The sequence below is a fragment of the Pelodiscus sinensis genome, chromosome 12 (assembly GCF_052426305.1).
Source record: "Pelodiscus sinensis isolate ZL-2025 chromosome 12, ASM5242630v1, whole genome shotgun sequence".
Taxonomy (NCBI): Eukaryota; Metazoa; Chordata; order Testudines; family Trionychidae; genus Pelodiscus; species Pelodiscus sinensis.
The window spans coordinates 29,818,493-29,833,550 of record NC_143063.1 but is presented as its reverse complement, the minus strand read 5'-3'; the positions used below and the strand labels follow the sequence as shown (position 1 = coordinate 29,833,550).

The 15,058-nt window shown below is 49.0% G+C and overlaps 1 protein-coding gene across 1 annotated transcript; it reads left to right on the top strand.

The window, feature by feature from the left end:
• Positions 1 to 9,054: 9,054 nt before the first annotated feature.
• On the top strand, positions 9,055 to 11,829 carry CEBPA (CCAAT enhancer binding protein alpha). Its single transcript, XM_006114934.5, has one exon. It carries the CDS (start codon positions 9,339 to 9,341, stop codon positions 10,308 to 10,310), a length of 972 nt encoding a protein of 323 aa, XP_006114996.3. The 5' UTR covers positions 9,055 to 9,338; the 3' UTR covers positions 10,311 to 11,829.
• Positions 11,830 to 15,058: the final 3,229 nt, after the last annotated feature.

Sequence of the window (15,058 nt, the reverse complement as noted above, 5' to 3'; positions counted from 1 at the left end):
GTGGCACCACAAAATGCAGCCAATCAGATAGCAAGAGTTCTAGACTTTGGACTGTTGAGAGGGAATGCTTCTGAGAATAGAATAAAACTCAGTGAGCAGGGTGTGTTTTCCTGCCTATTGCTGTTCTGCTATATTATTATTGCTAGCATGTTTGGATGCTCTTTAGAGTCCTAATTTAGCACCCACTAAAGTAAATGGGAGTCTCCCCACTTACATCAGTGGGAGCTGGATTGAGATATAGAAAAACAAGACATATTTTTTATAGATTCTATAATCCATAATGTGCCCTTAAATAAAAAGAAAAAGGATGCAATTTCCTATGGTATTTTATTTGAAAGGAAATTTATTTTAAGGTAACTCGGTTTAACTTTTCCTTTGGCCTATTTGCATAGTTCAGGCAAACCTTTGGAGGGAAATAAACAGATGCTGAGGCTGGGAGAAAAGAAGGAGAAATATTTTCAAAAGTTGCATTAGTGCAAGTGTTGGATGGTGCAGAGGTGAGCTTGTTGGCTTAGGACTTGGGACCCTGGGCTCAGTTCTCTGCTCTGTCATGGACTTCCTGTGTGACCTTGGCAGTCCACGTGTCTTTCTTTGCTTCAGCTCTCAACCTGTAAAATGGGGGATAATAGCACTTTGGGGCCTCAGAGGGATGTTGTGAAGATAAATTCATTAAAGCTTGTGAGGCAGTCAGTCATTATGGTAATGGGGCTATATAAGGAGCCAAGGGTATGTCGACACTACCACCCTAGTTCGAACTAGAGTGGTTAATGTAGTCAATTGAAGTTGCAAATGAAGCCCGGGATTTAAATATCCCGGGCTTCATTTGCATCTTGCCGGCCACCGCCATTTTTAAATCCCCGGTACTTCGGACTCCGTGCCCGCGGCTACACGCGGCACGGAGTAGGTAGTTTGAGGAGTAACGGTAGTTCCACAAGGAGTAACGGTAGTTCAAATTAGCCTAATTTGAACTACATACTCCGTGCCGCGTGTAGCCGCAGGCACGGAGTCCGAACTACCAGGGATTTAAAAATGACGGCGGCCGGCAAGATGCAAATGAAGCCCAGGATATTTAAATCCCGGGCTTCATTTGCAACTTTGATTGACTATATTAACCACCCTAGTTCGAACTAGGGTGGTAGTGTAGACATACCCCAAGACAGAAGGGGGAAGAGTAAGTGTAGCAAGGAGGGGGCGGAGGTAGTTGCGGGTAAGTTGTAGTAAAGGATGAAAAACAATGAATTCATTACAGGAGCGGAATAAAAGTGGGAATGGATACAGACTAGTAATAGAATTGTAAATCACAGATGAGGAACCTTTGTTCAGTCAGGGGCCATACACAAGCAAAAAATAGCCCCCCAAAAACCCACTACCCTTACCTGCTACCAAGTGAGAAGCAAGCACAGTAACAAACAAACAAAAAAACCCACCTCAGTCACACTCAACTTCCCACGGGGTAGCCAAGACTCAGGGCTTCTGGCTTGCAGCACAGAGACTTGCCATGGGCTGGATAAAATTAAGCAGAGGGGGGCGGATCCAGTCTACAGGCTAGAGGTTCCCCACCCTGTATGTAAATAATGATAGGGTGAAGTCTGTGAGATCTGTGAGAATGTAATAGAGGTTGCTGGGGAAAGAAGTAAATTGTCATATAGTTTTTCACACACCTTCACACGTTGTTTGGTTATACTGTAATTTCTTCGGAGCAGGGACTTGTCTTACTCTATGTGTGCGAAGCCGCCACACATCTTGGGCACTATTTAAATAGTAAATCAAATAAGATTTTAATAAAAGCGCTGCTGTGTAACATGAAGACCCCATGTCTCTGGCTGCTCCCCTGGCTCACTGGAAGTGTGGCTTCAACTGAGTCACATAAACAGGCATTATCTTTGACTGCGACTGCCTCTGGAATGCTCTTTTCTGCATGTCTCTGTCCCTTAGCCCTGCCTTTGGAAGGCCTATTCATCTTGCCCCTACCCATATAATCTTTCTCCTGCATACAGGAGGAGGGGAGAAGGGAGAGGTCAGACTATGCTGCCGTGGTGGCTATTAATAGTAGTGACCCCTATTTTGCTTCTTCAGATGCGGGTGGAAGATCTGAGCCCTCACAGCATAGATCTGAGCCAGTACATTTGCAATACCTTAAGAAATGAGTGTAGATTAATAGCCTTCCTATGGACTCCTGTTCTTGGTCTCTGTTATCACTTTCAAAGTCAAATGTCAGAGCGTCTAAAACAAATATTCCTAGTCACAGATATAGTTTACCCAGTTAATAAAACAAGACATTATGTACTTTGCAGGGCATCAAATCATGGTTTGCTTTTCTATAATTTGCTCAGTTAAAAAAAATCATAGGTCTGATCAGGAGAATAAAATATTGAATGTCATAGCTTAAAATATACGTCTGTATTTACACAGGGCAGGTTTTCTGGTTGGCTCATCTAAAGGTTTCTGTCAAGTCTTAAATATAATTATATTAATGAAATATGGGTGTACTGCTTTCAAATATGAAACACAGATTGACTAAGTATTTGCAGATGCATCAAGATATGGGTCAGTATTGCTTACATCTACTGCCTCATTATACAGAACTATCCACTTCCTCCAGCTCACACACAAAATTATCATTAATGTCAACAGTAGTTGCACATGCAAACATAGGGCATTCTGGAGCCCGTTTAGTGGTGGTTACATGTCCTTGTTTAACAATGTAATAAAATAAACATATCTAATACAATTGGATCATGGACCATGGTTTGGGCTTTGTTGGCACTTTGTGTGTACTTCTGGGGCAGAATGAGAATTATTGTGCTGGCCATGCAATATGTAAAGCCGTCTGGATCCTGCGGCTATATGAACAAGTAAGTTGTTTTTTAAGTCAATGGGAGTCTGGAATATGAAATGACTGCAAGGATGAGTATAGGAAAAGAGAAGACTTCAGTTTGCTATCAAGGGGCACCTTTAAGGGCCACTAAATTCACTTTAAAAAGAAAACCAATGTATGTGTGTTCTTTAATTATTATAATCTGCTCTTTCTTTGCATTTCTCCAAAGGAGTCCCCTCCTTTCCAGCAGCAATCACAACTGATTTTTGGCTAGTTAACTGATAATATTGTTTAAAATTATAGGGCCCTTTTACTAATCATTTCTTAGACTTACAGTGATCAGAAAGCAGGATCTTACTGTGAGATGGAAGAATAGCACCCTCAAGAGTTGACAGCAGGTCTGTTCCAGAGATCAGTGATGCAATAGTGTCATCCTTCCCCTATTGGGCTGAATTCATTAACTCCTTAACACATCTGGCTAAGCGTGAGACCAATAGGGCTGGGGACTGAAATCAGCTCTTGCAAATGCACTGCTATCCCACCACAAGTTTGGAAGGAAAAATATGTATGTATACCTTCCAGAAAGGTTATCACTTGCTAGATTTCCTAGTTTCTTAGTTTTCAGTGTCTTAGAAAACTGAAGGACAAAAAAGCAGAACACAATAAGAATGATCTCATTTGTGTGAGGCTGGTGACCTAATTTTTATTATATTAAAGTCCATTTAAAGTGTAAATAGATCTAAGGAAAAACATTCTGTGCAAATCAAAGTGCCTAATTGTAGGGACTTGTTTGTGTGATAATGATGGTTGTTAACAAGAGAATATGATCCCAAACTTTCAGCCTTTACCTTGAATTTCTTTTAAGTTGTGGGTTCAAAGCAGAACTGCAGAATTGTTACAAAATGTGAATGTGTTTTAAGTGCACTAGTAGATACTGATGTTTGATTGCAAACATTTTAGTTACACATTTATGATGCATAGTACAGCAATGACCGTTCATTTTAAATAGTTAGGGCCTATGCCTGTTGACTTTAATGGAGGATAAGGCCCTTAAAAACCTTGAGGTATAAATTAATCATCAACTGGTAGGCAGAGAAATATTTCCTCCCAAGGGGCAAAATCCTGGACTCAGACAAATAGTCTCTTTGTTGTGAATGGGATTACTTGTATAAAGCAAGCAGGATTTGGACACACAGCATAGTAATGAATAATTAGGTGCAGTATGAAAGTTTTATAATTTCATCTCAGATATCCAAGAACCAGTTTCCGTGAGAGACTAGGAAACTCAGTCTGCATTTGCCCTTCTCAGTTCCCATTAACACTAGTGGAGTAGCAGTTGTGCATGAACTGCTAGATACTATTCTTTATGGTCCATTGGCTAATTCCACTTATGACAGCATTTATGTCATACCTGGTAATTTTTAGGAACAAGTACCCAAAAAAACCAAGATGAATTTTACATTATTTTTTAAGTTTATATGTTTCTACATCTGCACATGAGCATCTTTCCCTGCTATAATTACTGAAGCTATCATGCAGTAGGAGACTATGGTAAAAAAGAGCTATTAGAACACAGTGTTGTTACTCTTTCTAAGCACACAAGTTAGAATATTTAGACTCACAATATATAACATATCCAATGTAAGTACAGTGTTAACCTCACATTCCAACTTCATTTTCCCTTCAAAACTTTCATTGTCAAATAGCAGTAACAGCATAAAATTCAGCTCTCAGCTACTTTTTGAGCCAGCAAATATGTACTATTTTAGGGCTTTATCCTATATCCTCTGTTACTGAGGGGAGGAATCCCAAAGAACTTATCAGAATTATTAAGGGAACAAGGCTCATAATAGTGAATAAGAGTTTTCAGGACCAGCTTCTTACTGAAGACTTTTGAAAAAGTCCCAATTTTTTTCTCCTAGGTAGTTTGGCAAGGAGTATCTGTTGTTTCTGGTTTCTTAGTTGAGACTAGGGAATTAAGCAGGTGGAATACAAAATGTTCCTTATAGTACAAGTATTTTAAAAATATTTTGGGAACAGGAAAAAAAATCTTTTTCAATACCCTTTCCATTTCCACATCTGTCCCTTAGCCATTTTAGACCTAGACCTGCTCCCAACAGCTCCAGTAGTTCTTAGGTTTCATCAAGGCACATTTCAAAGATGTCTGCTGGAAATGCAGGATCTATATGGGAGAGATTGCAGAGTTACACTATGCCTGGGGGAGCCCTATGTATACATGTGCTGTCTTGCAATAGAAGGAAGTAATGTACATCCTCACTCCTCTGAATTTGAGGTCTGACACTCCTATTATCTTACCAGGACTGGAGCTTTGCCAGGAAGACGCTATTGTAAGGACATACTGTCCTGTGGCAAGAAGAGAAGCCATGTTGGCTGGGAAATGCTCAGAGTCCTTACCCATTTGCAAAATACATAGTTGCATAGGGCACCCAAAGATTTGAGGGGAAAAAAAGGACCCTTCAGGGAGCTTGGCTTGTTTACCTTAACCAAAAGAAGGCTGAGGGGGGATATGATTGCACTTTTTAAATATATTAGAGGGATAAATACCAGGGAGGGAGAGGAATTATTTAAGCTTAATACCAATGTGGACACAAGAACAAATGGATATAAGCTGGCTAGTAGGAAGTTTAGACTTGAGATTAGATGAAGGTTTCTAACCATTAGAGGAGTGAGGTTCTGGAACGGCCTTCCAAGGGAAGTAGTGGGGGCAAAAGATCTATCTGGTTTCAAGATTAAACTAGATGGGTTTATGAAGGGGATGGTTTGATGAGATAACATGATCTTGGTAACTAATTGTCCATTCATTATCAGTGGGAATAGGTCAATGGAGGGATGATAGGAGTTACTATAGAGAACTTTCTGGGTGTCTGGCTGATGAGTCTTGCCCACATGCTCAGGGTTTAGCTGATCGCCATATTTGGGGTCAGGAAGGAATTTTCCTCCAGGGTAGATTGGCAGAGGCCCTGGAGGTTTTTCGCTTTCCACTGTAGCATGGGGTACAGATCACAGCTAGAGGATTCTCTGCATCTTGGGGTCTTCAAAGTATTTGAAGTCTTCAATATCTGAGATATAAGTGAGAGGATTATTCTGGGAGGGGTGGGTGAGATTCTGTGGCCTGCGCTGTGCAGGGGGTCAGACTAGATGATCATAATGGTCCCTTCTGACCTTAAAGTCTATGAGTCTATAAGACCCCAAAAGTTATTAAGCAACTAAAATAAATAAAATAAAACAGCATGGCCCCTTTACGTTTGAGAGCGGAGCGGTTGAGCACTAAGACCTAGGGAAGACATTGCTTCCCCTTGCTTCAGGTCTTTTTGCCCGTGGCCATCTTGTTTTCTTGATCGAGCACTCCCTCCCCCCCCAGGTAAGCAGAGGGTCTGGAGGCGGGGTCTGCGGGCCCTGGAGGGGGCAGGGGCTGGGCCCAGTAGCCGAGTGTGTCTTAGGGTTGCCAGGTGTCTGGTATTTTCGTCTCCTGGCAGGGGAAAAAAACAGAAAATACTGGACATTTCAGGTGTCCAGTATTTTCTGAATTTTTTTACTGGACAGGAGGCAAAAATACCAAACTGTCCGGGTCAATACTGGACACCTGGCAACCCTAAGAGAGGTTCTAGTTAACTTAAAAGTAACAAGGCCTGCCAGACCTTTTAGCAGAACATGGAAGCCATGAGAGAGCCATTCAAGTGGTAGTGAAGCCATTTAACAGGCATTTTCCAACCTCACCTATATGCTGTCAGTTTCTGAATTTACTGTGTTAGTTTACAGTACCTTAATTTAAAATTTTGTTTTTAAAAAATTCATTAGTGTGTTGCTGAAGATTATAAAATTACATCTCTAAAAAATCACCATCTCATCCTCTCCCCTCCCTCCCAGTTACCATCGGGCATAGGGGCATCAGTTTAACGGTACTGTGGAGGCAGGGGTGAATGTAACTCACATTTCTTATAGGTACTGTCCTATTGCACCCTGGATCCCTGCCAGCTCTTTAAATAGCTCCCTACTGGCTTTTGCCACAGCTCAGACAGTTTTTGCAGAACTGAGCACCAGGGCGCACCCACTTACTTTCACCTCTGTGCATAGGGCCCCCTAAGGGCAGCTCTGGAAATGTGTGTCCTCTCTCAAATCCATCATGGGGGGAACTGCACCCTGGTGACACCTGCTGGGCCAGCATGAAGGAAACAGCCAACTGTGGGCACAGAAAGATGCTGGGCAAATTCTAGTCTCTGCCCAGCCCTGAGCCATAGTTACCAGGCCCAGGCTAGAGGCACAGGTGCTGGGACTAGAAGCGGAGGGGGATGCTGCAGCACCCCCTGACTTGAAGTGGTTTCCATTCTTTACAGGATGTACAGTATTTCAGTGGCTCTTAGCCCCTCTTCCTTCCCCCCCAACACCCCCCCCCCCGACAAATTGTCCCAGTCCCCCTGGCACGGGGCAGCCCAGAAGCTGATGGGAGGGAGACTGAGAGCTGGGTCAGGCGCGATGCAACCCGAGATTGTTGTGTTTGCATTTCGGAAATCAGCCATCCTGGTTATCTCCCGGCTGGCTGCCCATTTGGACAGATAGGGCCCGTGCCTTTATCGCCGACTGTCTATTGCGAAAGTAGGCCTGGCCGTGTCATTCGCCCCCAGGCACGGGGAAGCGCTGGGGCTGGCAAGGGGCCGGAGCTTCGGCTCCCCTCCCAATGCACACCCAGAAGACTCTCCCATGGAGGTGAGCCAGACTCCGGAGGAGCCGGTTGTGCCACTGCGTGTGCTGGAGAGACCACCCCTCAGAGCACTACTGGGGCTACTGCTTGGGTAAACTGGCTTGGAGTCAGTGGAGCGGGCCTGGTTTGGCGCATTTCTGCTTTTCCACCCAAATTCTGCCGGGCCCATAATAAATGTGACAGCTAATCAATGCCCCGGCGTAATGAAGCAGAAGGATCACAGACGTCTGGCTTGAGTGATGTTATCAGGCGTGAGACGCAGCTATGCCGCACACCGAACTTTGTACGCTGTAAAGATAACTCTGGCCCATTGCAACCCTTCTGTGCAACTCAGCCGCTTTAATCCCTCCTAAGCCTTTGCCTACAGCTACAGGTCTTCTCTGCAGGCTCCTTCGCAGGGAGTTACTTGAACACGGGAGCTTTTTTGTGCCTTGCACTAAAAAAAAATCCTTTCTGAGCTGAGCCAAAGCAGGCTCCCTTGGCCAGCTGCAGTCTGCAGAGAGAAGCAGAATTTCAGCCCCTTCTTCCCTAAGGACTCCGCCTCTAGCCAACCAGATAAGAGGCGACTGATACGGCTTTTCCACTGGGTCCTAGTGCCCGAAGGGGTGACTTTAGGTTTAACTACAGACTCTTACTCTTAGGTCTGGGACAAGTGCCTGTGTGTCACGGCCCCTGGTTAGGTATGGAGGGTACCGGGTTTGAGCCTGTAATCCGCAAGGGAGCGCATGCACTGGGGGTCGTCTCACGTGCAAACCACGCTGCTGAGAACTTGTTAAAACTCAGCTGCTTCTGAAACTCCCAGCGCACCCGCACGGTAACGGGCCGCCTAGTTCAAGGAACAACGAGTTGCTTAAAAAAGTCTCTGATACTTAGGCAAACACTGTCCAGCTGGTATGTGTAAAACAGAGGAGGGCCAGGCTCTTCACTGGATTTAATGGGTCGGTTCTGTAGAAAAGCAAAGACCCACGATCGCAGTGAATGATGGAAATGCGCTGATGTATTTTGGCCACTTTGCTTCTTTCCCTCCTGAGCTCAGAAGGCGGGGCTCAGAGTACCTGGGACTGCCACACACGTGCCACGGGGCTTCTGAGCAATGCAACCAGATGCTTAACTTTCCCAGAAGGTTTAGACCCGGCATTCTTCTCCCGCCTGGTTATTTCCAAGTCTTTGGAAGGGAGAGGGTGGGGGAACACTTGTTGCATTCTGCCACTTGCATACTCCGTCCGAGCTTGCTGCCCTCCCGGTTGCAGGGGAGAAAATGATTCCTTCTCGTTGTCAGCATTGCATACTAATACCGCGCTCCAATACGCTGGCTGGACCCTGAGCTGTGCTTATCTCTGCCTAGTGGCTTGTCACTGTAACAACGTGAGGAAGTCTGGGACGTGTCCCGCGGGCGCTAAGACCCAGCAAAATTGGCAGAGTGGCGTTGTGGTCAAAGGTTCCCAGCAGGAGATTGGACACTAGAGGGCGATCCCCAGCCCTGCCGGGAGTGTATATATAGCAGGCATAAGCTCCAGCCAAGCTATTAGTAAGTGACGGGTAGGAGGGAGGAACTCGGACACGCCGGTGGGAGGGATCGCTGAGCGCAGGGGAAGAAGTAGCACAAGTTGATTCGAGTGAGAGGGGAAGTCTGAGCGGCTCGCAGCTTACCCCCCCGATAGGCACAGCCGCGGGGGCTGTTTGGTGCCAGGACGTCCCGAGGCTCCGAGAGCTTCATCCAGCCGCCTGGGTCCACTTCGCCCTCTCCGAACCCTGGATTCCAGGTGCCGTTCACCATGCCTGGTAGAGTTTAGCTACTCCATGGAGCAAGCCAACTTCTACGAGGTCGAGCCCCGGCCGCCGATGAGCAGCAGCAGCCACCTCCAGACGCCCCAGCCCGGCAGCGCCTACAGCTACAGAGAAGCTCCCTCGGCGGCGACACCTGCTGCGGGAGGAGCGGAGCTGAGCGACATCTGCGAGAACGAGAATTCCATCGACATCAGCGCCTACATCGACCCGGCCGCCTTCAACGACGAGTTCCTGGCCGACCTCTTCCAGCACAGCAAGCAGCAGGAGAAAGCCAAAGCCGTCCTGGCCGGGGACTTCGACTTCCACAGCATGCCCGGGGCCGGCGCGGCCGCCTTGGGGCAGGAGCACCAGACGCCGCCGCAGCACCACCACCAGCAGTCGCTCTTCGGCTGCATGGCCAGCTACACGGATAGCAAGCTGGACCCCCTGTACGAGCGCATCGCTGTCCCCGGCTTGCGGCCCCTGGTGATTAAGCAGGAGCCCAGGGAAGAGGCGGAGTGCAAGCAGACGGCTCTGGCTTCCCTGTACCCTCACCTCCCCCAGCAGCAGCACCCGTCCCATCTCCAGTACCAGATCGCCCACTGCGCGCAGACCACCATGCACCTCCAGCCCGGGCATCCCACGCCGCCCCCCACCCCCGTGCCCAGCCCGCACCACCCGCACCACCCGAACAGCCTGCCCGCCGCCGGCTCCCTCAAGATGCTTCCCGGGGATCATCGGGGCAAAACGAAAAAGTCCGTGGACAAGAACAGCAGCGAGTACCGGGTGCGCCGGGAGCGCAACAACATCGCGGTGCGCAAGAGCCGGGACAAGGCCAAGCAGCGCAACGCGGAGACGCAGCAGAAGGTGATGGAACTCACCAGTGACAATGACCGGCTGCGCAAGCGGGTGGAGCAGCTCACCAGGGAGCTGGAGACACTCAGGGGCATCTTCAGACAGCTGCCCGAGAGCTCCTTGGTCAAGGCCATGGGCAACTGCGCGTGAGACGCCCTGGCCTCGCCTCCCGCGCCTCTCCAAACCCGCCCGGCCTTTTGCCAACTCTCGGGGCCCTATTCAGATCCCTGCGGGGGTCGAGAGCAGCGGCTCTCCTGGGGGGAGTTTGGCTTTTAATTCTGAATGACAAATAAAAGAATCCAGGCAGCTGTAGTATGACACGGTCCGTGCCTTAGGAACGACACGAATAAGCTGAAAAGATTGTGCTTTGCAACGAACCAGAACGCGCCCACGTGGCTACAGGGTAGCGACCCCCCACGCTGTGCCTTACAAGTTGGGTTCCAAAGCTCTGTGGGCTGTTTCCGTCAGCCCGACAGGGGCGTGAGCAGACGGGTAGGGGTCGTGCGCTCTTGGTGGGTTTGGGGCTTAATTGGTCCTGGCTGGGGAGAGGTGTATGTCTTCCTCCCTGGGGAGTGATGGGGGGGGGGGGCGTGGGTGAGACATTACTTGGGAGACAATATACCTGCTGTGTTAGGTGTCAGGGAAAGCCGAGTGCAAGCAAGACTCCGCCCCTGGTGCCTTCAGATGAGTCTCTTGTTAGGTGAAGGCAAGGTTTGCTGGACCGTGGGGGCAACGCATAGATTGCCCCTCCCCCTCAGTGTTAGAGGGGACCCCAAGACTGAAAGGGAACAGCACCTAGCTAAGGAGTCCTTCATTTTCTCCTTCAACCAAAACGAAGAGCAGCAATGCCTGTACTGTATGTCGTGACATGGCGAAGCACATACCAATACATGCCTATCGATGCGGGTATTCACTACGAACTTTCAATGTATTTTGCTTTCTTCGAGGGATATTAAGCACCTCACCGAACCTGTCTTCTCTCTCCAAGCTGTGCCTCATGTAATGTGATGCCTTTCTGTGTATAGTGGCCACAGTTTATTGTATTGTATTGCTTCCATCTTTGCCATCACAATTTCCTTATCTGGTGGCAGAGAGATAACCCTTATGTTGCAGCATTTTTGGTTATAGCTTCCTGAGGGGGCAAGCTGCCTCCTAATAACCCTAAAGTCTGCACCTCCTGGGTGCCTGGGATTTGATTACCTTGGAAGGGAGGGCTAGGTCACATCCACTCTCTGGGTTTTCTTCCCCCTTGGGGGAAAGAAGATGCTGCTAGTTAACTGCAGCTGTGTAGATTCTTTGGATCCTCCCAAGGGAGAAGGAAACAGCAACCAATTCCCCCTGCTAGCCAGCACTTTTAACCAGCCGGTGCTTTTCTTTATAATGTGTGTATGAATTTCTCATATGAGTAATTGGAGAAAAGTGCAAGGTGAAGGAAAGTTAATGTTTGCAAGTGTGAGATCTGGAAAGCTATGTTGCTTGCATGGGTGTGTGTGTGTGCGCGTGTGTGCTTGTAGGTATGTGTGTGTGTGTATAGATATCTATAGCGATATCTTTCTAATCATCTATATACACACATACCATCGTGAATTATGAATTGAAAAAAATCCTGCATATAAAGTTTGTCAATTCTGGTTACATTCATAAATAAACAATATATATTCTACCATAATTATCTCCTTGTTTTTTCCTCCCCCCCCCCCTCCCGGGGGCTGCACCTGAAACAAAATGTTTCCCTTCTACTGAAATATGAATCTGTTCCCCTCTCCTCCTTCCACGTGCACCCTGCTATGCATGGTAATTTGAATGTATACCTTGCACTTAAAATAACCATTTAGCTCCAGAGAAATAAATACATTTATTTCACGTGGGTGGCAGTGTAATCGCTGATTACGATTTAAAATGTGCATTAATCACTCCCAGATCTGGTCGTTTTAATTTTGTGTAGTGAGTGATATACACTTTTTTTAAACAAAACGATGTCCAAACTGTAATGGGTCTATTACAGCGGGCCACTGCGGTCACCCCTTCTCATATGCTTAACACTTTAAATTACTGTGCTGAAGAACATAAGAAAACCAGTTGCCATTGTTGTAACAGCAGTACTACTTCTGATTATTTTTTCCCTAGCAAAGCAAAATGACCTGCCCCGTTGGGATGCCTTGCCACTGAACTGACAGCTCTTGTGGGTTAGTAACAGTTGAGGATCTGGGGGTATTTCTCCTGGTTCGTTCAAAACAACCATATTAAAGGCGTTCTGTTCTGCCCGGAGAAAACTGGAATATTTGGTGCATGGGTGGGAGAACCATGGGTGGGATTTAAAAGCACTTCTTTGCTGGTTGTCACCCCGTGCCCCTCTTCAGCAGCGAGTCTGGAGTTCCTAGGGAGACAGGCCTGGGCTCTAGTCAGATCTAGTTGCGTGCTCAAAGACAACCATTTAAGAAATGCAAAAACATACGGGTCCGAGTGCAGCTCCAACCTGCACAGCCTGGGTAATTCCTCCTGCCTGTGTCCTTTGACCTCTATGGGTTCGCTAAAAATAACCTTGAAACCGGGGCCTGAGATGTGGCCAGTGTGGAGAGGCTGCAGAATGAGGCAGCGAGGTGGCGGGGTCCGCTCAGGAGAACTCGCAACGCTCGGTGACCCAGAATGGCCCCTGGAGATACGTGGGCCGGGGAGAGGACAGCAATGGGGACACTTAAGTTTCACCAAATGGGCAGGCTCGCTCCCGCCCGTCCCTTCTTTCCTCCGCACCTGGAGGGCTCGGCCCTGCTAACCCAGGCGCTTTGCGCGAGCAGGATCGGGGCCGGGGGTATTCGGAGGGCGAGTTGTTCCTCAGTGTCTACGCGCCACAGGCCTGGTCCTCGCGTCACACGGGGACAGCGCGGCCCGGCTGCCAGAGGGGAGTGAGTTTGCCCCCAGATGCCCTTGCGGGCGGGTGAGACAAAGTCCACCCCCGAGCCCGTCAGAGACTTCGTGGTGCCTGGACACCGACCTGCGGGGCAGGAAGAGCTCGCCGGGCCGCCTCCCCCCTTTTGATTCTGGGAAGCGGGGGAGGGAGCGTGGCCCCATGTTACAACCTCGCAGCTATTGCAGCGGTTCCGCCCGGCAGGGCTGCTTCGAAGGGGCAGAGCTCGCATGGAAGAGGCTCGCGGGGCGCCTGCACCTGAGAGATGGAGGCGCGCAGGGGGCCCGCCCAGCTGGGAGCCTGCAAGAAAAGCCGGGTCCCCGCGCACCAGCCAGTCCAGCTCAGCGCCGGGGGACGGGGGGGGGGGGGAATCCTGCAGTCTCCAGCCCCGCGCCAGCTCGTTCCCGCGCAGAGTCGCCCGGAACAGACCGACCGCGGGAGGCTCCGGCGGGTCCCGGCGTAGGACCAGAGCCAAGTCCCCGGCACGGCTCCAATAGGCGGCGCGCGCTCCGCTCCCCCTGGGCCGAGACACACTTTGCCGGGCCGGTCCCGCTGTGCGCAGGCCCAGGCCCTGCCCGAGGAGGGGGTGGCGGCCGCGCCTTTTGGTGATAGGGCCCAGCGCCCCCGCGCCTAGTCTGGGGTCCGCTCTGCCGCCTCCTCCTTGCTCCGGGCGCCAGGGTGGGGGTGTCCCTGGCACTTTGCTGCGGGAGAGGGGAGGGCGAGCTGCTGCCAGTGGCGCCGGGGACAGGTGCAGGGGGGTGTGGCCTTGCGCGGCTCTCTGCGGGGGAGAGCAGAGCAGGGACCCTCCGCTCAGGGCCGCATGTCCCCGGCCCAGACTGCGCACCGAGCGGAGGGGGAAGCCGATGATGGTTGCCCGGGACATGGAGCTTTCATTGACCCCTCCCCCGCCCCTTAATCTGCCCCCTTGTCGTTAAAAAGCAGCAGGCGGGGCGATCTCCCCTCCCGCCGCAGCCACGTACAGAGGCAGGAGCACGCGCAGCCCCCACGCGAGGTGCGGCCAGCACATCTGCACGCGGTGCCCCGTGCTCCGCTCCCCCACGCGGCGACCGGGTCAGCAGAGCTGGGCGAAGGGGATACAGAAATGTGCCGCTGGTGCTGCTTGTCCCGGCGTGAAGAAGAGAAGGGGAGTGAGAAAGTTTGGATCAAGGAAGGGAGCGAGGCGATGGGCTTGTGTTGGGGGCTCTGCTGCCATTGGGAGGCCGTTCTACAATACCGGCTGGGGGCGGGCAGAAAGGAACCCACTCCCAGGAAAATAAAAAACAAAACAAACAAAACCTCTTCAGCTCAGGAAAAACGTGTCACAAGCTTTAAATCTGTCAAAAATCGACCTGCCTTTGCAGGAAATGAGGTAAAAATCAGAGTATCAGAATAAAGTACCCCAAAGCACATCCAAAATGTTAATTCTGTGCAATGCTGTAAATTGAAATACCTAAAATTCAATAAACCCTTATGACTTCAAAATACTAAACTTCTGGAAATAAGGAGTGTTTCCTCTTTTTCTTCATATGGTTTTCTTTCCAGCAGGAGTGGTCTTTCTTAGGACCATGTGCCTCTCTGATTTTGTAGATGAGGTAGACACTAGTTTATCATCAGTGACATCATGCAGAAACTGGAGACCCCTATATTAACCTGATTCTAACTGGCCACTGTAACAGACTGGTAATTATCATGCTATCTGCAGCACCTCTGTGATTTTCATGTTGTATTTTCAATAAACACAGTGTATTGATTTTACCCTGAAAAAGATCCAGTGTGCTTCTTATAAGCAAAACAAGGTGACCTGGAAAGTGATAAAAGAATCTTTGTCTCTTTTAATGGAGGAATGGTTGGATGGCTCAAGCTTTGTCATTGTAGCAGTATACAAGATTATTTCCTAAATATTTAGTAGAGAGAGATATAGAGAGAAATTAAAGATTTCTTCCTTCTACCCACAGATAATTAGGACAATGTGAAATCCAGCTCATTCCTTCTT

Excerpts from the sequence above, each read along its gene's own strand:
- CEBPA (XM_006114934.5), top strand. The coding sequence starts at position 9,339 with ATGGAGCAAGCCAACTTCTACGAGGTCGAGCCCCGGCCGCCGATGAGC.